The 24,877-nt window shown below is 59.0% G+C and overlaps 1 protein-coding gene across 1 annotated transcript in view; it reads right to left on the bottom strand.

The window, feature by feature from the left end:
• The window catches only part of PPP1R37 (protein phosphatase 1 regulatory subunit 37), a 37,851-nt gene that overhangs the window by 2,336 nt on the left and 10,638 nt on the right, over positions 1–24,877 (bottom strand). Inside the window, 8 exon segments of the mRNA NM_001105379.1 lie at positions 11–152; positions 780–892; positions 2,202–2,357; positions 2,450–2,600; positions 2,804–2,923; positions 3,296–3,396; positions 3,664–3,709; positions 4,934–5,031. Coding sequence (NP_001098849.1) covers positions 11–152; positions 780–892; positions 2,202–2,357; positions 2,450–2,600; positions 2,804–2,923; positions 3,296–3,396; positions 3,664–3,709; positions 4,934–5,031 — 927 coding nt within the window.

Here is a 24,877-nt window from a genome sequence, read left to right as displayed (position 1 = left end):
CGTGCCCTACCCTCGCATGTGAGCTTGGTGGAGGCCAGGCCAAGGCGTAGCACACTGCGGTTGCTGATGAGGCCGTTCTTGAGGTTCCGCACGCCCTCGTTCCCGATGGGGTTGTGGCCCAAGTTCAGTGTCTCCAGGCTGTGTGTGTGCGGCTGGAGGGGTTGGCGCACAAGAGCCAGGAAAGGCCCAGGAGGCCAGTCAGGAAAGAGGCAGGCTCTCCTTGGCAGTGCCCCCAATCTGAGCACCAGCGCCTTCCTGCTTTGGGCCGAATCCCTCAGGTACGCAATCTCCCAAGTGCCAGCTGCCCCGTCCACCCCCCAGCCCTCCAAGCATCCAGCCACCCCACAGCCCCAGGCCCACCCTCTGACCTTGCCAGCTTCCTGAGGGCTCTGGGCACAGGCCTGGCTGTGGGTAATTCTTAACCTGGGTCTGAGTCCTTGTACCCTGTGGGCTTGCTTTGAATACTACGTGATGAAGAGATTCAAGACTTACTGAAGACTTCCAGGAATGCTAACTTTCTATGCAAAACGCTTTCCCCTGGCACAAGGCACTCTCTTGTACTAGGCTGTGGTGCTGGGTGTGGAGAGGCAATGAAGGAAGGGCTGCCCTCCTCAGAGAAAGAGGGAGCAGGAGCCGGAGCAGAGACCAAGCAGGGCTGGCGGGAGAGGCCAGGTTCCCCAACTGGCAGGATGAGCCAGGACCGCGGAAGAGGAGGAAGAAGGGGGACGGGGGAGGTGCTGGAGGAGCCACGCTGCCCCCTCCCTCTCCAGCCAACTCACCAGCGTCATGCCCAGGAAAGCCATGCCCGTGTGCGTGAGCTGGTTGTTCCACAGCACCAGGGTCGCCAGCCCCTTCCTCTGCTCCTTAAGGCCCTCGCAGATGTAGGCCAGACCTGGGGAGGCCCGTGGGCAAGTCTTGTCCATGGTTGGGGAGTCTCCCCTGGGGACGCTGGCCCAGGAGCCACCTTCGAGTGCTCAGAAAGCCCCGCCCCGGCCTGCCCAACCCCACAGGCTCTGGCCCCACTACCTGGGACCTGGCACACACAGCTTTCCAATCCCAGGGATCATTCGTCCTCTGGGTGAGTAGATGAAGGCCTCCCCCACCTGCCTCAGATCTTCACTCAAATCTCGCCCGCTCACAGGACAGTCCTGGCCAGCCTACCCGCAGCAGACAGCTCTGTCCACCATCATGGCTTTGTTTCTCTTCACGGCATGTCTCACCATCTAACAGACATTATTAATGTATCTTGGCTGTGTCTCTCCTGAGACAGAGACCTCTGCCTCACTCACAGGTGTGAACCAGGAGCCAACAGGCCCTGAACGTGGTAGGTGCTCACTGACCATGGCGTCCAGGGCCAGATGCCCTGGAGGAAGGCGCTGGACTTGCTGCCCGATACTGCACCTCCCTCCCCTGGAACCCTGTCCTCACCGAGGCCAAGGGACTCTGCTCGACAGTGAGCCAGGAGGAAATCAAATTCCTCCCGCTGACAAGGCCCTGGGACTAGTCCCTCTTCACTGCTCACTCAGCTTCGGGCTCACTGGGGCTCTTCCCCCCAGATATCTAATGTCTAAGCTCTTTCCCAGGCTTTCTTGGTGGTTTAAGCAGTAAAACAATCTGCCTGCAATGCAGGAGATGGGGGTTTGATCCCTGGGTCAGGAAGATCCTCTGGAGAAGGGCATGGCAACCCATTCTAGTATTCTTGCCTGGAGAATCCCATGGACAGAGGAGCCTGGCTAGCTATAGTCTATGGGGTCATAGAGTATGACAAGACTGAAGTGACTGAGCATGCACACATAAGCTCCTTCCCACCTCAGGGTCTCTGCATTTGGTATTCTCTGCCTGGCTTCTTCCCTACGCTGCTTAAATGGCTGGCTCCAGCCCAGCCTCCTCATCACTACCCAGAGGTCCCTGCCTGCACACCTTGAACAGCTTCTGGTTGATCCTTTATCCCATTATCATCTATCTGGTCAATACTGCACCTCACCCTGAAGGAACAGTTGAACTGTTCCCTCCTCCTTCATCCTGAGTTGGGGCCAGACCCCGGGGCTCCCACAGCCTGGCCCCATCTGCACCATCACCATGAAGGGAGGGCTGGGGCTGTCCTGGCCACCCCTGTGTCAGCAGCACGACGAGCAACTGGCTGGCCACACGGTGGGTTCTGGGGGATTGGAGCAGGGGTCGGGTAGGGACCACATACCCACCTGAGTCCAGCACGTGGTTGTTGCGGAGGTCCAGGATCTGCAGGGAGCAGTTGAACTTGAGCAGGTTGCCGAGCTGGGCCGAGTCCTGCAGGCCGTTGAGCTTGTTGTCGGCGAGGTACAGCTCCCGCAGAGTCATGTTCATCTTCAGGGCCGTAGCTGGGGGAGAGGGGGAGGGGGTTGTGACCGGCCAGGCCTGGGGGACCCGGCCAACAGCCCGAGCCCAGCAGCACGCCACCCTGGGGCCTCACCAAGCAGCATGAGGGGCCGCCCCGACAGGCTGGAGCTCTCCAGATGCAGCACTGCTAGGCTGCTGCGGATGCGCAGGGCGCGCGCCACGAAGGGCGCCGAATGGTCCAGCAGGGGTGTGTTGCGGGCGTCCAGGTACTGCAGGCAGCTTGTCTGCGAGGCAGGTGCGTGAGGGGCGGGGTCAGGCTGGCCCCGCCCTCCCTGCTCTGGGGACGCCCCCCACCCCCACCCCACACATCCCAGCAGCCTCATGGGCAGCAGAGCCACATGGTTGTATAGCGGGGGACACTGGCTGGTGAAAGGAGGGCTGTGGAACCAGGCCCTATGAAGAGAGGCTGCGGGCCGGAGGTGCCCACCTTGCGCATCATGTGGGCGGCGGCCTGCCAGCCCCGGGTGCCAATGTGCTTGTTGAAGGAGATGTTGAGGTGTGTAGCCGACTCGTAGTACTCGATCATGTCGAAAAGGGCTGAGGCACCCTGGGCAGAGACAGCGGGGCTCGGCCTCAGGTCGCGGCCGCCCGGGGAAGCCAGGAGGCAGGGGCTGAGGCACTAGACTCCCGAAGGCCATACGCCTCTGCTCAGGCCTGCTTCCCCATGTCTCCCCCTTGCGTAGGAAGCCCCCATCCTTGGGGTGAGTCTGTGAGACCGTTTCTCTGGGCCCCATCCAGAGTCCAACCCCACCCCCCCCACCCCCCCCAGGCGCTCTGGCCGTCTCCCTGATCTTGCTCCTCAAGAAGCCCCGCCCAGCCTCTGTCCAAGGGGGTTCCTCTTTCCTGCTATGCTCTCCCCCCAGACATCTAAGGGGAAGGGAGCTCAGAGCGTGGAAATGGGCGGTGACGGGCTGCTCACATCTTCGTCCAGGTTCGTCTGTTCCAGATCCACGACCTTGAACTGCAGCCTCTTGAAGACCTCTTCCAGGGCCTCACAGGTCTTGTAGTCAAGCTTCTCACCTGGGACGAGACGGAGCGCCGTGTGCGCATGCGCATCTATACGCATGTGCACTCAGGTGTGGGGCGGGGCGCTGGGTGGAAACACGGGCTCCTGGCCAACCCAGGGACGAAAGACCCCCGCGCCTCTGCACGGCGCGAGGCACCTGTCTCACCTCCGGGGACGCCCACACCTCTCTCTGGCCCAGCTCTGCCTGCCCTCAGGCACCTCCAGGGAGGCCCCAGCTTTGGCCACCACCCAAGGGTCCCCGGCCCCTTCCAGACACACACCTTTCAGATCCAGACAGTCGATGCGGTGCCCGAGGTCCGTGAACTCCTGGGAAAGCAGAGCGACTGGTGGTCAAGGCAGGAAGCCCTTGACCAAGCTGTGAGGCTGTCTGTCCCTAACAGTGGGGCAGCCAGGGCTCTGAAACAAGCAGTCCTGAAACATTCTGGAATGACCCGTCCAGAGGGAAGGCACTGAGGCAGTGCTTTACCAACACGACCAGGGTGGACGGGCGACAGGGAAGGCAGCTGCGAGTGACGACTAGGGGCACGCAGGCCAGAGGCACAGCAAGGCCATGTGTGTGTGTGTGTTTGTCAGTCACTCAGTCGTGTCCAACTCTTTGTGACCCCATAGACTGCAGCCTGCCAGGCTCCTCTGTCCATGGGGATTCTCCAGGAAGGAATACTGCAGTGGGTTGCCATTCCCTTCTCCAGGGGATCTTCCAGACCCAGGGATCGAACCTGAGTCTCCCACACTGCAGGTAGATTCCTTATGGGCTGAACCACCAGAGAAGCCCCACAGCAAGGCCTTGCTACTGCTAAGTTGCTTCAGTCGTGTCCGACTCTGTGCAACCCCAGAGACGGCAGCCCACCAGGCTCCCCGGTCCCTGGGATTCTCCAGGCAAGAACACTGGAGTGAGCTGCCATTTCCTTCTCCAATGCATGAAAGTGAAAAGTGGAAGTGAAGTCGCCCAGTCGTGTCCGACTCCTAGCGACCCCATGGACTGGCCTTAGTCATACAAAAAACAGAACCTGCCCACCTGTCTACACACCTCTGGACAGTGACTCCTCCATTTATAAAAAGCAGAAAGCCTAGAGGGCAAAAACCCCAAGCTGCCACCAGGGGGCACTCCTGGGAATGGGACTTGGGCAAGAATTGAGAAACGGCTTGCTTTTCGTATCTGCAGTATTTGAACTTTTTAAAAGAAAAAATATACATTATTTTTGTCATTCAGACTTCTAACTTTCATATACATGGCTTTTCCCCTGAGGAAGAGAACTTATTTGCGGAGCAGATGATTCTTGACGAGTAAGTTCCTACTTTATATATTCTGTACTGTTTAAATATTCATGAAAAGCCTGACTGGTTTTACCACTTTTTTAAAAGAGGATTTTCAAAGATATATTTACACTAGCCCTTGGCTGGCCGGCTAGGCTGGGGAGGGGGAGTGTTTTGTGTGCCCTCTCTTGCTTGGGGCAGACACCACGGGCCCAGAGGGTGCTGGAGGGCAGCTTCACCCCAGGGACCACCCCCACCCCCAGTCACCTGGCATACCTGGAGCTGCCTGAGGAGTTTGGGGATCTGTCTGCAGTTCAGCTTCTGGCAAGCCTGCTTGTAGGCACCAATAATCTCGTCCACGGTCACATTCTGGGCTGCAGGCAAAGACCCAGGCAGGTGACTCTCCACACCCTGGGCCTCACTCACCCATTCCTACCACTGGCCTCTGCCACCCCCTCCCCTCTCAACCTCCTTCCAACAACCCACTGAGTTCAGTCCTGCTGTTGAAGCCCCTTGCTGTGACTGCTACTCTGGGGACATGTCTCCCGGCGCCCCCAAACCAAGTTACCCCATCCTCCCACACCTCCCCAGAGCTCCCCAAACACCTTCACATAAACATACAACTAATACCACGCCATTTTTCTACCCGTCAGCTACTTCCTCCACTAGACTGGGAGCCCCTGCAGGACAGGACTGGGGCTCTCTTGGTCACCCCCAGGGTCCCCAACACCACCCAGCACAGGGCCAGACCCAGAGCAGATGTCTGATTTGTGGTTTCCTTTGAATGAGAGAATGAGGCCACACTCGGACCTTATGAGGATGTTGAGCTCAGAGAGGTGAAGCACTTTGCCCAGGGTCACACAGCTGGTGAGTGGTGGAGCCGGAACTCAGCCCTTAACGGCGATGCCACACGGCCTCTCAGATTCCTCACTCCTGAAACTCCCTCAGCACCGAACGGGGCTTCCTGTGCCCCAGGGACACGGCAGCAGTCGGAGTCCCTGATACGGCCCTGGCGCCCCAAAGAGGCGGACAGTGGCTCCCCAAATGAACGAGGGGTGCAGCCCAAACCCAACCTGCACAGGCTTGTCCTTGGGAATCTCGGGGCCTGCCACCACGCGGAAGGTAGGGCTAGCCTTTCCATCTGCAGAGATTTGCCTTTTCTGAACACTTCATACAAATGGTGGTAAACAGTATGTGGCCTCTGGCAGCCCGCTTCTTTCTGAAACGGAACAGTTTTGAGTTTCGGCCCCTTTGTAGTACGGCGTAGTAACTGTCCAAGTATGCATTTTGTTTAGCCATTCGCCAGGTGAAAAGACCAGTTTTTGGCTGTCAGAGCCTGGATTTTGCCCAGGGGAAGCAAGGAGTGCAGGAAGGAAGGGCTCTGAGCCAGGGAGGCACAGGGTCAGGCCCGGGTGCAGGGAGCCAGCAGCATGGAGCGGACACGGGGGCTGCAGGGTGGGTAGGGGATGGGCCTGCGGGAGCCCCTGTGGAGCTTCTGGGCAGGCATTTCCAGGGGACGCTCCCTCCGGCCATCACTCTGGCCAGGAGCCCAACATCCTGACCCTATCAAACAGCACCATGACTTCTTGGGGAGGAAACCAAGGTCCAGGGAAGGAAAGCTGCCTCCCCAGGACCAGGCAGCTGGTCCAGGCAGAGCGGAAGACCTACTCCAGAACTCTCTGTTTTGTTAGGTAGGGATGGCTGGAGGAAAGAAGCCCACAGAGGCCCTGGGCTCCCCAGAGCTCAGGCTCCATCCTAGACCCCTCGCTTCTTTCTTGGGTGGAAGTGGGCAGCATGGAGCTTGAGAGAAGCTAGCTGTAGGTGACCAGAAGCCTCCCCCGTGTCAGCTGCCCCCGCTGCCATGCCATCACGTGCCTGGTGTCTCCCAGCTCTGGGGGAGAGGGGACTGGCACTGGCCTGTCCTCAGGGAATCCGCCAAGCAGGGGGCCACTGACCACCCAGGGGGTCCATGAACTTGAGAAAAATTGCCTCTTTAGTTTCACTAGCTGAATTGTGACGTAGTTTAGCATTTCCTTCTTAGTAATGTAAGAGGCAAAAAAGAGAAAAGAAACACTCTTTAGCAGACCCTAACACTCTGTCATCAATAGAAACGGCAGATGTTTTCACATCACATAACAGTTACTGCAGATCCTGAATGCTCATCACTGCTTTGGGAGTCGTCAGAGCTGCTGCTACGTCCTGTTATCTCATGTGTCAATGAGGATAAGTATAAACACTATGTAATGATTTTAAAGGTATTTAATAAACTGTACTTTAACTGGTACCCTTTATAAGTCCCGTGTTTTGCCTTTAAGAATCGCTGCTCCATGGGGCTTCCCAAGTGGCACTAGTGGTAAAGAACCTGCCTACCAGTGCAGGAGACATCTAGAGTCGGGAGTTCGATCCTTTGGTCAGGAAGATCCCCTGGAGGAGGGCATGGCAACCCACTCCAGGATTAAAAAAAAAAAATCGTCACTCCAAGAAAGTGTACACAGGCTTTACCAGATGGCCAAAAGGCAAAAACTGCTCCCTGGGATCCACTCCCTTCAATAATGGCCCCCAGGCCAAGGTGGGGTTGGTTTGGTCACCTCAGATGGGGATGAAGTAGGGACGGGGTACACATGGGGTTGTTAACTAGCAGTTCTCAGTACCCTAGACAGTCTACAGGAAATATAAGCCCTTAGCAACCTCTCAAATTGCACTTGGTCCTTTAGGTGTCCAGCTCCAACACCACTTCCTCCAGGAAGCCTTCCCAGACTGCCTAGGACTTCTGGCTCCTGATGTCCCCTGAAAGCCTACCCACTGGGCTGGTCTTTGCTCTGAGAGGCCTCCTGGTGAGTCTGAGGGCCAGGGTCTCTGACCTTGCCACCTCCACACCAGCCACAGGTACCATCCAGCCACTCCTCCAGTGAGGCACCCGCAGGGTTTCAATGCCGGTACAGCCTCATACAAGGTCACTGCCAGGGCTGGGGGAGGCAGCACCTGCCCACTTGTGTGCAGCAGGGGAATCCGAGAGCAGGGGCAGGAGAGATAGACAGGCTCAGAGACCTGGGGCCCAAGGCCCAGAGCAGCTGCAGACAAGAATGACATCTGAGGGCTTCCCTGGTGGCTCAGTGGTGAACAATCTACCTGCCAACGCAGGAGACGCGGGTTCGATCCCTGATCTGGGAAGATTCCACATGCCGTGGAGAAACTAAGTCTGTGCGCCACAACTACTGAGCTTGTGCCCTAGAGCCCAGGCGCCCCGACTACTGAAGCCCATGCACCTAGAGTCCCTGCTCCGTCACACGGGAAGACACGGATGGCAACGAGAAGCCCACACACCACAACCAGAGCACGCCCCGCTCGCCGCAATCGGAGAAAAGCCTGTGTGCAGCAGCGAAGACCCAGCTCAGCCCAAAACGGGCAAATACAATAAAATTACTTTTCAAAAAGAATGGTAATTGCATATTGTCATTTTCCTCTGATGCTGAGACACACATTCCAGGGGGGGGCAGCAGTGGGCTGAAACACTGAGAGGAACAGAAGCGGGGTTCGGCCTGAAGGCCCCCCAGCCCCGCCTGGCTTTTCTCAGCAGCACTGCCAGCCATGTCCCCAGGCCTGGTTGGTCACCAGTGGGCACGTGTGAGTGTCAGGTGGATTGGGAAGGACCCTGAGGTCATCAGTATGTATGCGTATTTCATGCATTTATAAGAAAAAGGAACTATTAAATCAAAACCAGCATTTTGCATAGATTATCAGTGGAAATAAATAAGAAGAAACACATTCAAATTTTTTTAATGAACCAGTGAAAAAAAAAACAAACACAGTAAGGAAATGGCAGTACAGGTGGTTCAGAGAAATTACATAGAGCATTTACGCAGCACTTCCGCTGTGCCAGGGGCCACCCAAGCACTTTACAGGCTGGGGGGCTGGCCCGGGCGCCAGCTCAGGACCAGCCCCCACACACTTGCTCATCTGTGATGCTGTGACGAAATCATCAAGGCCCCACCTCGGGTCATCCGCCCTCGGCTTTTCCAGCCTTAACTGAACCACAAGGCCGCTGTGAGTCAAAGGGCCCGGGCCTCCAGCTGCAGCCAGGCACCCAGCCAAGCAAGCGGCCCGGGCGAGCTGGGGTGAAGAGGACAGCTCACACGGTGAGGTCACTGGCCACCACGGCTGGGCCGGGCTGGGAGGCCCGAGTCGGAGCCCTGCCCCCAGGTTCCTAGGGCATGGCTGCAAACTGGTGAGGGCCCAGCTCCAGCCTGAAGTCGGGGGGCCTGGGGCCTGGCTGCCCCCCGCCCCCGTGAGCTCAGGAAGGCCCTGCCTGGACGCGGCTCACTGGAGACGCGGGGTCTCGCAGCGTGGTTGAGCATGGGCTCCAGAGCCAGAGCGCCTGGGGCCAAGTCCTGGCTCCCAACTTAAACCCTGTGACTCTCAGCAAAACGACGTAACGTCTGCACCTCAACCACCCGACCCTGAAAACGGGGCCGAGCGGGACTCCTCCCAGGGTGAGTGTGGTGACTGAGTCAGCACAGTGCACCCCTCAGACCAGGGCCGAGCTCACGCTCCCGAGTGCTCCTTGAAGCCGGCTGGCCGTCACTGCCGTATTTTATCTCCACACTGGAAGGCGGGGACCCAGAAGAGAACAAAGCACCTGTTGAGTGACGGAATGGTTGGTGAGGCGTGTGCGAGGGGGACGTGCCTGTGAGTGTGTGTTTCCAGCTCCCAAAGCCACGGCTGCCAAGGTCTGATTTGGGCAGGGGCTGGTGTAAGCAGCCGTCACAGAGGAGGGGGCGGTGCGGTGAGGGGCGCACCCCCGGGCGCCGGGGGTGGGATGCGAAGAGGTCACTGCTTCCGCTAAGAGGACCCATGTTCCGATCCTTGTCCTGTGAGGCTGTGATGAACACAATGACCTCTTTTCCTCTCTGAAAGGGACATGTGGAGGGTCTCAGGAGAGAGGGACATGAAAGCACCCACCACGGAGGTGCCCAGCGCAGCGCCTGGCTCAGCGGGAGACACAGCTGGAGAAAGGTGATGATGGTGGCCACGGCCACCACTTCCAGGCATCGGGCACTTACTCCATCTAAGCCACCATGCTGAGCACTTTCTATGCCGTTTCATTCTGCCAGCTGCGTGACCTTATGAGACTGGCAGTTACACTTCTACTTTGTAATCAGGGGAAGCAAGCTCAGAGAGGGCAAGCCATCTGTCCAAGGTCACGGAGCCAGGAGTGGCCGGGCTGGAATGCACACTCCAACCTGTCCTGCTCTGTAACTGAAACATAGCTCCATTCTCACATGACCTGACGGGCCCAGGGGGAGACAGGGGCCGGGGCGAAGGTGTGAGCTGTGGGGAGCGAGGCCCGTGTGCAGCTGGCGCCAGTCTCCCAGGAAGAGGCTGTGGGGCAAACGAGACTGCTCCCCCACCCCTGCCGCACAAAGGGGCACAGAAACCCGATGCCAGGCATCAGGTGACGGCCGAGAGGGCTCTCTCCTCTGCACACAGGTGCAAAGGCACCCACAAGAGGCAAGGACGGGGTGGGCACCAGGGGGCGGCGGTGGCTCAGGCCACACCCCTGCTAGCCTGGGGCTGTGGTCACCCCAGTAGGCGTCAAAACCAGGAAGCAGCAGTGAGGGTGGGGGCGGTTAGGACAGGGGGCTGAGGGCCAGTTCTCACTCCTAAGGCTTCAAAAGCAGGTTGCAGACACAGATGAGAGATACAGAGAGCAGTGGGCAGTGGCCCTGGGGAGCGGAGAGGTGGGACAGGGTGGGAACAGGCTGGGCAGGATCCAGGGCACCAGGAGAGGCTGGGGCGGGGGGAGGGGGATGGGGACCCAGTGGGCCTCAGCGAGCACTCTGCTTTCTGCACGAGACAGGAGCCACCAGGCTGGTTCAGAGCAGTGTCAGGAACAATCCGAGGTCTGGGGAGGACTGCATCTGCAGAGACCAGGGCCGGGGAGCGGGGAGCCCCTGAGTCCCCTAACAGGGAGACTGTCAGGACTGGCACCCAGAGCTGAAGAGAGAGGCTGAAGCTACTGGGCAGCCCGGAGCCAGGGCCTGGCCAGCGCATCTGCGGAGCCCACCCTCAGAGGGTCCTGTCACGCCCTTCCTACCCCAGACAGAAGGGCACCATCACCATCACCCTGCCCGACAGAGAGGAAACCAGAGCCTCACAGCAGTAAGGTCACTGCAGTGACCAGTCCTGTAGGACACCCAGGCTCTTGTGGTCCATGCCTCGACGTCTGGGGAACACCATCTTCACCCACCCAGGCCACTTGGGCTCACACCTTCAGGGGGCACCAGGCCAGCAGCCCCTGGGAAGGCGGTGCGCCAGGTGCACAGCCCACCCCCACGGTGAGGCTGCCTTGTCCGCGTCCCCCGCCCCGCTGCCCCAGGCAGTCAGCACCCGGGCCCCACTGCCCTCATGATGCCATCCCCGGGCCCCAGGTGGGACGTCTGCATTACCTCCACGTCCTGCTGTCCTCCCCAGAGATGCCCTGTCCGCAGCCCCCTTTCAATGACTGGCCGGGGACAGGGGGATGACCCCTGCAGGGCTGTCAGGAAACAAGACCTCGTGTCCCCAGGGGTGGACGAGGTGGCCTCCCACTTCTGGAGCAGCCACTCCGGAATCCACCAAGGGGAGAGAGCCTCCCGAGGATAAAGCCCACTTGGGAGAGGTGAACCCAGAGGAAGAGAAGAGACATAGGATCCAGCGAGGCCAGAAGTCAAGCTAGTCAAGGCTGCTCAGATCCAGAAGACAATAAAATCCCCCTTCAGCCTTCAGCCCCTTGGAGTGAGGCTTCTAACCCAGAATCCCCACTTAGACATCATCTTCGTATTCGTCAGCCCACACCTCCCAGGCCTGGGCCTTGCCAAGCTGTGTGCTGGCACTGGGAGGACAGGGAGGGCTCGGACGGGGGGCGGGGGGGGGGGGTCCCTGCCCTCCAGGGGTTCTTATTATCTGGGGGGAGGAGTATGCAGTCCATCCAGGGGGGCCCTCTGGGGGCGCTGTGCATGCTCTGGACTGAGCTGGGACAAGATGGAGGGGAGCTAGGTCTCAGAGACCCCCTTGAAGACTTGCTCGTGGACCCCCGCACCCCCGCCAGCAGCGTGCTCCAGCCACACTCAAAACTCCTTTCCTTTTCCAGAAAGGCCCAGGGCTTTACCTCACCTCGTTCTCTCCCTCCTCTTAGGCAGGACACTCTCATTTCAACCCTCAGCTCAGGGGACCCCTTCTCTGGGCAGCCCTCCACGACCCACCGCTGGTCAGGCTCCCTCCCCTGGGCTGCACACACGTCCCCTGCACTGTCCCTAACAGGGCCAGGCGCAGAGAAGGCACCGTGACAGGGTGAGGGGGAGAGGCAGGCGACGGAGCACACGCCGGGCCACCGTCCCAGGCCTGGAAGGCAGACAGCGCCTTCTGACATCGTGGGGCAGGGGGTTGGCTCCATGCGCAGAAGAACACTGAAGAGCCTGGAGGGAGGCAGGCAGGATGCCAGGGCCCAGACGGCCAGAAACGCCCCGTGACCCGCCATGGGTAGGCATCGTCACCCTGCCTTCCAGGTGAGGCCGCAATGGGAAGTGACCTGCCCAGGGGCGCTTCTCCAGCAGGAGGCAGAGGCGGCAGCTGGCCCCGTCTGCGTCGTCCACACCCTGCGTCTCCGGCCGCCACGCTGGCTCCTCGGCTGGGGAGGGGGCCTCGTCGAGTTCTCCCCGCCACCCCTCGACAACGGCCTCCGCCAGGCCAGTCCCCAAAGATGGAAACCAAGGTTCGGAATCCTTCCATACTCATTCTCAGAATAAAGAGAAATTCGAATTAAATGCAAGTACACTGACGTTTTTCAGATAGGCCGACCCCCACGAGCTAGACAGCACCCGCTGGTGAGGTGGGAGGCGGGCGCGCCCTGAGGAGCCGGTGTCCGCAGCAACAGGCACAACCCCTCTCGACCGTAACGTGGCTACATCAACCGACCAGGAGGCCAAAAGGCAAGCGCGTGTGCCCTTTGCTCCAGGGCCTCCACTCCTGGAGATCCTTGAAAGGTGCGAACTTGCATACCTAACAGGTTACTACCCACGGCGCGGAGCAGAAGAGTGTGCCGGTGAACACCGCCTTTCACGGACAGTGCTCGTTGTTAGAAAGCAAGCTAACCCAGAGACGGAGCAAGGGACGCCGCCCAGGAATCAGAGCGTGAAGGCCTTCCTGGCAGCCTCCGGAGCCTCGCCCTGTGGCGGGGAGCCTCCTTTGGCAGGGAGTGCTCCTCTCCGAGTGTCACGTGCTGTGTACAGGGCTACAGGGACCGCAGTCTCGTCCTGCACTGGGGGAGATGACCACTGACAGAAGGTGGCTGGCTGAGGCTGAACGCCCCTGCCAATTCAGAAACAACTTAGAAGAACGTATGGGGGGATGGTGGGTATCTAGGATTCGCTGCAAAATAATGGGGGCGAGGCAGCCTGAGGGTCAAGACTGGCCACATACGGGTCGTTACTGAAGCCGGAAAGCGGGTTCATCATACTCCTACAGTTGCTATGTCGGGAGACGTCCATAACGAAAACCTAAAAGGGGGACGGAAAGCAGCTGCTCAGACCTGGTGGTCCACACAGGCCCCAGGGGCAGTATTTGGGATCGGAAGGAAGAAGCTTGAGGGAAGCCAAGGCCAGCCTTTCACGACAACCTTAATTACACAGTCAGGTCTGGCCCAGCAGGTGATCAGCCAATATGGGCTGGAGGAAGGAAGGGAGGAATACAAAGCCGGGCCTCAGACCCAGACGGAGGGCTGTCACGGGGAATCTGAGGAACATGGTGGTGAAGTGGGGAGACCGAGGGCTCCAGCACAGGCCAGCTGATGGCAGCGTCCCTGAGTTCTGCACGGAACCCGCTGATGGTGACAACCTTCACGTGCCTTAGCTGAAGCCTCACAGCACCCCTGGGAAGGGGAGGTGATCAGGCCCCCAACCTAAGACAAAGAAAATCAGGTGCCAAGAGGAGGCGACACCCGAGTGAGCACACAGGACGCACACTCAGGGCCTCCTCTCACAGCCGGGCCACTATGGCCTCCAGAGTCTGCCGAAGTCAGCTCCATGGCTCTGCGTCCGCCAGGAGGAAGCGTCCTCGGGTGCCTGTGCCCACAGCGGTTACGACCCTCAGGCCTTGGCCCCCGCCAGGCCGGGGGCTCCCCCAGGACCCAGCCACAGAGTGCTCTGGGGGCTAGGAGGTCCAGGGCCAGGATGGGGGAGTGACAGGGCCCAGACAGAGCAGAGGGGAGCAGCAGCCTTTGCTAGGACGACTTCCACCAGCAGGGGTTTCTAGCAGCGCAGCTGGCTCCAAAAAAAGCCTGTGACTCCTCAGGAAAAATGAAGGGACACGGTCATGAGTTATTCTTCCCGATGACGAAGCACTGGGCTTCCTCCACCCCTGCCAGCCTTTCCGTAGCTCAGAAGGACCGAGGCAGGGAGGTCACGCCCAGGCTGGAAGCGCTAACTTTCCCAGCAGAGGGTGCCCATGTCGCCACTGCTGATGCCAAGCTCCATCCTTCCTGGAGCTGCACCAGCACCAGGGGCCGCCGCCTGTCACTCCAACCAGCCTGGTCTCCTGGGCCTTCGCTTGGATGGGCCCTTCCTGTCCCTGGCAGAGCTGAGGCGGGGCTGGGGAGATCCGCAGGGGGTGTGTTTGGGTGTGCACCTTCAGAAACATGGTGAGCATGTGCGGGGAAACTCCAGCAGGTCCCCCAGGAAAGGAAAACCCTCCACCTCGCAGTCTCTGTCCTTCGCAGACAGGCAGGCACATAACGAGGCATGGTGACCACAGTGAGGAACCGGCCGGACTCTGGCACTTTTAATCTCCACGGCTTGTCCCTGCGCTGGGACTGAGGCTGCAACTCCTCAGCCCAGGACAAGGCCCCCGACTCGATCCTGCAGTGGTCTTTCCCCCATCCCCGCGCACATACCTCCCCGGCCGACCTTGCTTGTTTCTGCCTCTAGGTCGGCAACTGCTGTTGCTGTGGCTCAGAGCGCTCCCCTCCCCACACCCCCTTCCTAACTTGTCATCCAGGTCTCAGCTCAAATGTCGCCACTTCTGAGAAGCCTCCTCTGGCCCCTTTCTAAATCAGCGCCCCACACCCGTATTCTCCACCATGTCCCTCTGCGGCCTCACGGGACGCACCCCAATCGGTATCTGTTTCCTTGTTCGCTCTCTGTCCTACACCAAAGGCTCCCTGAGTCTAGAGACATCACTGCGGCAAATGAATGACTCGCTCTGTGAATAGCACGAAGTCTCTCTTCCTTTCTCCCCAGAGAGCCATGTGATGGGGGTAGGAAGCCACACTGTGCCCTGGACAGGAGGCCCCTCGGGAGAGGCTGGGCCAGTCCTATCTTCTCAGACCCCGGGCCCCTCCCCAGGCCTGTGAAGGGGCCACGATGCCCACAGTTTCCTGGGTGGTAAGTGTGGTCTTCCCTGTCCCTCCAAGGAGGGAGGCATCATGACTGGGGGAGGGGAGGCAGGATCAGGGACGCCAGCTGCAGGGGGTGGGCTGCGCTTATGCAACCAGCCAGGAGTCCCAGGCCAGGAAGAGGGAGGGCCCGGCTACTCCACCCGTGGACCCGCATAACCTTCCAAACCGCTCGGCCCATCTGAAGATCCTGCTACAGAAACATGTGCAGTCTGAAGGTGCCGGAAGCTTTCTAAGTCACAGACGACTCAGCTCGGCCCACCGCGGAGCCTCCCCCTCAGCAGGAGCTTGATGAAGCTCCAGGGCGCTCTAGGGGGAGGGGGAGGTCACGGGGCACGGTCACACGGGGCACACTAAGGACCCACGCGCCAGCCATGTGATAGGCCACTTCTAATTCGAAGGCACTGCTAACTCACTGCAGCAAACACACTCGGACAGCACCTTGACTGCTTTCGGCAACCAGGTGAGGGCGCATTTACTTCCCAGGTGAAAAATGAACCTGAAGCGGGGAAGTTAAGGAGCCCGCTCGAGGTCACAGAGCCCGTGGGAGGAGCTGGGGCTCAGGCCTAAGCAGTCCCACTCCTCAGTCCTGGCTCCTTGTTTCCTGTTATCACTTGCTTGGCTGCGGCGGGTCTTAGTCGCAGCACACAGGATCTTCCTTGTGTCACGCAGGCCCACCTGCTCTGTGGCACGCGGGATCTTAGTTCCCCTGACCAGGGATTGAACCCGTGTCCCCTGCACTGCAAGGGGGATTCTGAACCCCTGGACCATCAGGAAGTCCCCACAACCGTTGCCCTTAACCACACCCGACACTCTCTGTCCACAGCCACAGTCTGGGCTACAGTACACGCCACCTCGAGCTTTCCAGAAGAGGAAAGCGAGGCCCAGGGAGGCAGGGTACTTTCCAAGGACATGGCCAGGAGAGAGAGGTGCGTGCGGCAGGCTCAGGGTGGGGGTGGGACAGTCCGAGCTTGTCTAAGGTTCCTACCTAAGCCTCGTGCTGACCCACCAGCCGCGCCCCCTCTTCTCTGCGCCAGCCCTGGGCTCCCATCATCCTCCCGCCCCCAAAGTGGGTCTGTGGTGGCGGGGCTGACTTGTCTCTAGCCTCCCTGGCGGTGCTGTGTGCCCAGCACACGTGGGTGGGCACAGAGCTCAACGCCCGCTGAGGCTGAACCACCAAGATGACACGTCCAGCCCTGTGGTGGGTGGAGCCGCAGCACGACCCAACACAAGTGCCCACGATGGGCCCTCTGACTGCGCGCTGTCTCCTGGGGGGGGGTGTGTGCGTGTGACACTGCGCGCTGTCTCCTGGGAGGGGGGGTGTGTGCGCACGTGTGACACTGTGCGCTGTCTCCTGGGGGGGGGGTGTGTGCGCGTGACACTGCGCGCTGTCTCCTGGGAGGGGGGTGTGTGTGTGACACTGCGCGCTGTCTCCTGGGAGGGGGGGTGTGTGTGCGCGTGTGACACTGCGCGCTGTCTCCTGGGGGGGGGTGTGTGCGCGTGTGACACTGCGCGCTGTCTCCTGGGGGGGGGGGGTGTGCGTGTGACACTGCGCGCTGTCTCCTGGGGGGGGGGTGTGCGTGTGACACTGCGCGCTGTCTCCTGGGGGGGGGGGTGTGCGCGTGTGACACTGCGCGCTGTCTCCTGGGGGGGGGGTGTGCGCGTGTGACACTGCGCGCTGTCTCCTGGGGGGGGGTGTGTGCGCGTGACACTGCGCACTGTCTCCTGGGGGGGGGTGTGTGTGCGCGTGTGACACTGCGCGCTGTCTCCTGGGGGTGTGTGCGTGTGTGACACTGCGAGCTGTCTCCTGGGGGTATGTGCACGTGTAACACTACGAGCTGTCTCCTGGGGAGTGGGGGTGTGTGTGCACGCGTGACACTGCGAGCTGTCTCCTGGGGAGGGGGGGTGCGTGTGCGCGTGTGACACTGCGAGCTGTCTCCTGGGGAGGGGGGGTGTGTGTGCGCGTGTGACACTGAGAGCTGTCTCCTGGGAGGGGGGTGTGTGTCTGCGCATGTGACACTGCGAGCTGTCTCCTGGGGAGGGGGGGTGTGTGTGCGCGTGTGACACTGAGAGCTGTCTCCTAGGGAGGGGGGGTGTGTGTGCGCGTGTGACACTGCGAGCTGTCTCCTGGGGAGGTGGGGTGTGTGTGCGTGTGTGACACTGCGAGCTGTCTCCTGGAAGGGGGGTGTGTGTGCATGTGTGACACTGAAAGCTGTCTCCTGGGGGGGTGGGGTGTGTGTGTGTGTGACACTGCGAGCTGTCTCCTGGGTGTGTGTGTGTGTGTGTGACACTGCGAGCTGTCTCCTGGCAGGGGGAGGGGGGTGTGTGTGCATGTGTGCCACTGAAAGCTGTCTCCTGGGGGGGTGGGGGGTGTGTGTGTGTGTGACACCGAGAGCTATCTCCTGGGGGGGTGGGGTGTGTGTGTGTGTGTGTGTGTGTGTGTGTGACACTGCGAGCTGTCTCCTGGGGGTGTGGAGTGTGTGTGTGTGTGTGTGTGTGTGTGTGTGTGTGTGTGTGTGTGACACTGAGAGCTGTCTCCTGGGGGGGTGTGTGTGTGTGACACTGAGCACTGTCTCCTGGGGGGTGTGTGTGTGTGTGTGTGTGTGTGTGTGTGTGACACTGAGAGCTGTCTCCTGGAGGGTGTGTGTGTGTGAGACACTGAGAGCTGTCTCCTGGGGTGTGTGTGTGTGAGACACTGAGAGCTGTCTCCTGGAGAGTGTGTGTGTGTGAGACACAGAGCTGTCTCCTGGAGTGTGTGTGTGTGAGACACTGCGAGCTGTCTCCTGGAGTGTGTGTGTGTGTGTGTGTGTGTGTGTGTGTGTGCACGTGCGCGTGCGTGTACATGTGACTGGTGGCTCTCTGCCTTGTGATGTGAATCCACCTTCTTGACCCAGAACCACGCAGGCCGGTGCAGAGGGCATGGTCTCTGGAGGCAGATGGCGCGTCTGGCAGTGTCTTGTATTAGGCGTCTAAGGAGCCCAGGTCCCCTTCTCTGAGCTGTCCCCAAGCCCCACGAGGCTGACCCTGGCCCTCCCAGGCCCCACTTGACAGGAAGGATGTGGGATTTCTGCTCAGCCTGCATGACCACCAGGATGGTCAGTGACTGGAGAGAGGAACGAGTCGGCAGCGCTGTGGCCCGGAGAGCCGGGGCCCGCTCTTCCCATAGGCTCCGACCCCCAGCCCCACGGGAGCGCACAGAGGCCTCTGTGTCCTTCCCGTGAGCGCCTTCATTTACCTCACGCGGCCCCAATGGTTTCCCACCAGACCCCGGACGCCGCAGGACAAGGCCCTGGTCTCTTTCTGGTCGAGTTTCCTCTCCTGGAAAACGGAGCCAATCACTCGCGCGCGCGCTCTTTCTTTCTCTCTCGCTCTCGCTCTCTCTCTCTCTCTCTCTCTCTCTCACACACGCACGCACGCACGCACGCACGCACGCACGCACGCGCACTTGCAGGCTTCTAGCAGCAGTAACTGAGATCACTTGGGGGACGTGTTTGGCGGGAGGCTGGTGCTGGGAGGCTGGTGCTGGGAGGCTGGTGCTGGTCGACCGGCCGGCCATCAGCGCGGCCCCGAGCTGACACCTGGAGAGTGAGCGGAGCCCTGGGCAAACAAAGGATCAGCGCTGCCCGGAGGCTCCTTGGGCTCTGCCCGCGGGCCAGCTGCGCACACCTGTCCCCCGCCACCTGGCTCGGAAATACTGGTCGCACCACTCCTGCCTGCCAGGAGACAAATATTTACCCAGGGCTGGGCACCTGAGGGCACAGGAGTGAAGGGACGGAGGAGGACCCACAGGGTGGTGGGACGGGGAGACCAGGTCAGCCACGCAGCTCTGCGCCAGCCCCCTGCCTGCAGAGGGGAGACGCTGCTCCACTCCCAGTGGGCCGGGTGAGCCGGACTCCCCCCTCTGCATCTCACCGTCCCCCCACGCCTGTGAAATGGGGCAACAACGATCCACCTACCCCGAGGGACAGGGTGTGGACAGGGCCGGCTGGCGCACGGACGGTGTCAGCGCTGCACCCGGCACTGGGCGGGCGCTCTGCCAACACCAGCCACCGCAACCCTCGCAGTTACTGATCGACGGCCCTGCGCAGCCCCCACCACTCTTCCGGGATGCCTGGCGCCTGCCTCGTCCACGTCTGTGAGGCTCGCCACAGCCTCCCAGTTCTGCCCTCTTCAAAGGAACGCGCGTGCCAACTCTTAACTCCCACTCCTCAGCAAGGCAGCCCTGCCCAGCCCACCCACTGGCCGAGGAGGCAAGAGCCGGGCGGCAGCTCCTCTCAGCTGCCCAGGGCAGAGGCCACAGTCCCTCCTTCTGCCAGGGGCCCGAGTTTAACTCCGAGTACTGGATACTGGACTCCGTTTCTCCCTTTAATACCACCTGCCTCAAGGGTCAGTGTCTCAGCAGCAATTCAATGGATCCTTCACTCAACACCTGCTCTGTGCTCCACCCCTGGATGGTGATGCTGGGGACACAGCATTCAAAACACCTCTGATCCCTGCCTCCACAGGGGAGACAGCGCAGTTCCCAGACAGTGATGACCCCAAGGGGGCAAGACTAAGGCAGGAGGGCCCAGGAGTGCACCTAACCTGATCCGGGGATCAGGGAGGGCTTCCTGGAGGAGGGGCTACCTAACAACACTGGTCACGTGAGCACAGGGGCTGTGAGTCTCATTCACCATCTCATCCCGGAATTTAACATAACTGCGCCTGGTCCATGGCAGGTGCTCCATCTACTGAAGAAAAGAAAGCAGGGGTGGCGGTGAGGAGACCCAGGGCGGGTCTGAGTAGGAGTTTGCCAGGTAAGGGAGGGAAGAGCCACTTGAGAGGGCTGGGTGTGATCATGTACCACTGCACAGCTCCAACTGCAACCAGCAATTCTACTCCGAGGTCTGTACCCTGGAGAACTTCTTGCTCACACCCCAGGTGATGTGTACACAAGGTTGACGGCTGCGCCAGTGTGTCAGACCAAAAGCCAGAAACAGCTCAAGTGTCCATCGAGGACAATCTAAGGCAGAGCCATGTGATGGAAGGCTCAGGAGCATCTCCATGGATGGAAGTGAGAAATGGAACGCTGAGGGGAAAGGAGAGCCCCAGGTCTCCACTCATGACACACCGTCATTCTCATAACACTCAGAAACAAGCAAAACCAAACTGTATTTTTTCATCATACATGCACACATGATAAAACTTTTTTTTTTTTAATAAAAGAGGCATGACAATCACATCCTGCAGGGTAGCAGTCATGGGTCTCTGGGCTCCATCCACCCTCCCACCCAGACAGAGCTGAGTTAATGGTAATGTTCTCAGCCCTAAATTGGGAGGTAGGCTCACGGGTCTTTATTATACTACACTTTAACTTACGTGTATGGTACATGCATAGTTTAAATGCCGTGAAGAGAACTTAGTAACAATAATTTTAAAAGCAGAGAGAAGGAGGGAATCCCCTGGTGGTCCAGGGGTTAGAACGCCACGCTCCCACTGCAGGGGGCACAAGTTCAATCCCTGGGCTGGTCTGGTAGGGGAACTAAGATCCCATAAGCTATTCTCTGCAGCCAAAAAAAGCACAGGGAGGGAGAAGTGTGTTGCAGCAAAGGGAACAGCACGTGCAAAGGCTCAGAGGACAGAGGACTGAGGAGCCTCTGGGGAACCAAAAGTCACGGTCAGGGTCAAGTGAGGTAAATAGGCAAAGGACCCAACACAGGGCTGCGGGTGCTGCGGGGCCTGAGAACGGTCTGCAAATCACTCAGCGGCTCCCTGCTTCCCATTGCTCCCACTGACTGAAATCCTGCGTAGGCAATGGGCCCAGCTCAGGGAAGGGGACCTCTGAGAAAGCTAAGGGCCACCGGGGGAAAACCAGGCCGGCTATTTCAGGCTGCCTGCCTCAGGCTTCTGGTTGGGGCACCAGATGGCCAGCTGGACTCAGAGGCAATAGGGACTTTAGTTTGGAATTTTAAAATCCAATAACTGTGAGCTGTTTACTGGTACAATGAAGGCTCCAGGGATGGACACTGAGTGCCTGGAACTTCTCGCTGCCCGACCTGACTTTCCTCCCCTATGAAAGGTGAGCACCGCCAGGCCACGTGGCCTCACGAGGTGTGTCTGGGTGCTAAAGGACATGTTCATTCATTCTTTATCAAACAACCTGGGCTGGGCAGACAACAGAGCACAAAACAGATCCGGATCCCTGCCCTCGGGGTGTGACTGTTAGGAAGGCAGACAAACAATCGCACAAATATAAGTGACAAATTATAAGCCAAGAAAGCCCTCAGAGGAAAACACAGGTGATGATCACTTAGACTGGAGGGAGTAACCGGGAAAGGCCTGTAGAGGGAGGAACATTTAGGCTGAGACCTAAAAGACGAGTTACGAGGCAGAAATTCATTCATTCCCTCAAATGTTTCTCGAGTGCCTCTCGAGTTTTGGGGCCAGGTGCAGTTTGAAGTGAACGCAGTGAACGCAGCCTTGGACCATCCCCTCCCAAGTCCCTTCCGATGGAAAAGGCAGACACAAGACAAGGAGTGGGTGTCAGCAGACAAATGGTAACCCCATGGAAGCTGGGGAGAGCCTCTCAGGCAGAGGGAGAGCCAGCACAGAGGCCCAGCATGTAGACGTTGGAGGAGCGGGGGGTCTAGATTCCTGGGGGTGAGGCAGACTGGATGTGCCAAGGGACGGGGCTTCAGTCACGTTCCGCACAGGGCCATGACCTCAGCAAGTGACGGATGGCGCCAGGTCACCAACTAGGGGCCCCACCAGCTTCGCCGGGTGGCTCGGCCTGGTGCTCAGCGAACAGCGGCTGCAGGTGTGTTTCCAGGAGAACCTCTTGGGCACCTGCTATCCCCTCTGCCCGGGCCTGGCCGCCACTAACACGACCCCCCTCCTCCTGCAGTGCCACCAGGGCCCGGACCAGGGCCCGGGCCAGGGCCACCACCCCCCACCCACCCTGCCCTCTCTGCTACAGAAAGCCAGCAAAAGAGCAAAGGCAACAGGGACTCTTTTTAAGGAGGCTCCCCTACCTCCAGCTTTCCAGCAAGGCCAATGATAAATGAAGAACAATATATCTGCACACGATGTAATGCCCAAGAGTGGATATCTGAAATAGAGACACAGGGCTTACAAAACGTCCCAAAACAAAAACGGGCCCAGCACACAAAGAAGCAACTAACGCGGTAACAAGAAACAAGTTAACTAGTAGTTCAAGAAGGCTCATTAAAACAAAACACCATCTGGGCACCAAGACACCCAAATGCAAGTATTATTCATTTATTTCTTAAAAAAAAAAAAAAAAAAATCAAGAGATACAACCAAGTGCTGTCCCTCGAGGCTTCCAGACCTTTGTGAGCACAGACTGTATATGAGAGTTCAAAGGTTCCTACCCTCTGACCTGGTAAAACCACCTTCTAAGAATTTCTTCTGAGAAAGCTCCCTGTGACAACAGAAAAATTTATGGACAAGGCTGAACGTCGCTGCATTATTCATGCGGCTGATAACTGGAAAGGGCCTAAATGCTCAGCAACGCGGAATGGCTGGAACAAATTACAACAGCCTGACGGTGGATTTTAATCATGCTTTGTTAAAAAAATAAAAAAGGAAAAGTGAAGTGAAAATGCAGGACATTCAAGTGTACACCCAGGCTCTGCCCAGTTTTATTTTTACGCGTTTGTGGCACTGTAACTTAGCCATTGAAGAGAAGGGAAGGAAGTGCTCTGGCATTTCACGCTGACGATATTCCAGGTGGTACGCGTCGCTTCTGATAGAGAGTCTTGCATCCAGAATATATATAGAACTCTTACAGCCCAACCAGAAGACAAATGATCCCATTTTAAAACAGGCCAAGGATCTGAATAGACATGTCTCCCAAGAAGACATACAAGTGCTGAGAGGCATGTGAAAAGATGCTCAACACCATCAGCCGTCAGGGAAACGCAGATCAGATCCAAACCACAGTGCGATGCCCAGCGCCCGCAGGGGTGGCTGGGATCTAAGGGCCGGACAAGGAAGGGAGGATGTGGCGTGAGGGAGCGGAAGCCTCGCCCGGTGGAGGGGAGAGCTAAGTGGGGCAGCTGCCCGGGAAAATGGTCTGGCAGTTGCTCAGAGGGTTAGAGTCGCCAGATGAGCGAGCAGTCTCGCAGAAATCTCATAGAAAAATGAAAGCCTGGGTCCGCACACAAACCTGAGCGTGAACATCCACAGCAGCACTGTTCATCACGGCCAAAACGCGGAAGTGACTCAAATGCACATCAATGGATGAAGAGACAAACCATCCACACAATGGAACGCTACTCGGCGATAACAAGGAATGAAGCGCGGGCACAGTCACGACGTGGGTGAACCCTGTGAACACTGTGCTCGGCGAGAGGAGGCAGACACAGGAGGCCACGGGTGGCACGATTCCACTTCCAGGGGACGTCCAGAAGCTACCAAGACAGAAAGCGGATCAGCGGCGGCCCGAGGGGGCGCGGGAGGGGTGCTGGGATTCCCTGCTAAGGGGTTCAGGGTTTCTTGGGGCGGGGAGAGGAGGTCAGGCAATGAAAGGTTCTAAAAATGGACTGTGATGACAAACGCACCATTCTGGGAAAAACTAAACTGTACGCTTCACATGCGTGAAATGCACGTGAATTACATCTCAGCGGAGCTTTGTAAAAAAATTCCAGATGGTAAGCTTAAGAAGTGATTTTCATTTTCTTCTTTCGACTTTCCAAATCTTTTTTTTTTTTTTACAGTGAACGTATCTTATTTGTAAAGTCAGAAAAGAATCAAAGTAAGGGGTCTCTCCCTTAGTAACAACCATCCTGAGCTTCCCAGCTCCCCTCACCGACCCCCACTAAGGGGATGAGGAGAAAGCCGAGCCTCGGGCAGGACTTGCTCAGCTACCCTGTGGGCTGCAGATGGCATCTCCAGTGCCCCAGAGCCCAAACCCTCTCTTTTCATAATAACATCAGGCGGGGAACCCAGGGGCACAACAAGGCAGGTCTCTCAGCTGCCCTCCTCAAGGACGTGTCACTCTGCCCCTCAAAGCAAGAGAGGTGGCTGAGCAGCAGCAGGAGCCATCCTGGGTGCCAGGCCACCCCATCCGGCCTGCTGCCTCACGTGTAAAACCAGGACGATAAGCCTCCACCCTGGATAATCCGGACGCGGGAAACAGGGGCGGAGCCTGCACCAGCCGGGATCCTCACGGCTGGGTGGTCAGCGAGCACAGGCATTTGGACCCAACAGCTGGCGGCCGCCCAGCAAGTCAGATGGCCCTGCCCTCCCCCGCCCCCCGAACTCACCGGCCTGGGGTGTCTGCTCAGGACCAGCCAGGGTCAGACTGCTGTCAGACATGCGGGCTCTGAGCAGGGCTCCACGGGGAGCTCTATCTCTGGGCTCTGCCCACACCAACCCCCCAACTCCATGCTAATGGAACGACACTCACCAAGCACAGGCTCTGTGCTGCTGGACACAGCAGTGACCAGGACAGCCCAGCCCCGCCCTCCTGGGGCTCGCAGTGCAGCAGGGAGACAGCAGTACAGCAGGGGAGCCCAGAGAAGCTCCACGCCGCAGACCCCGAGGGCTGAGCCCAGGCCTGGGGGGCAGAGGACCCCCAATCCCCATCCCAGGGAACACAGCTCTTTCTAGTCACTGTGATTAAAGTCAGGACGCCAATACCCCAAGGAGAGAAGGGGGTCAAAGGACAAGGAGTGAGGTGGAGGCCTGAGCTGGGAGGGGTGGGGGGCTGGACCCCTGACAGTTTCCACCCCGTCCCGGGACACGACTCATCGCTGGCAGGCAGGGAATCAGGCCACCTGCCACAAAGGCAG

The sequence above is a fragment of the Bos taurus genome, chromosome 18, assembly GCF_002263795.3.
Source record: "Bos taurus isolate L1 Dominette 01449 registration number 42190680 breed Hereford chromosome 18, ARS-UCD2.0, whole genome shotgun sequence".
In the NCBI taxonomy this organism is placed as follows: domain Eukaryota; kingdom Metazoa; phylum Chordata; class Mammalia; order Artiodactyla; family Bovidae; genus Bos; species Bos taurus.
The sequence above is the reverse complement of the archived record's forward strand: the minus strand, read 5'-3'. Positions and strand labels throughout refer to the sequence as shown.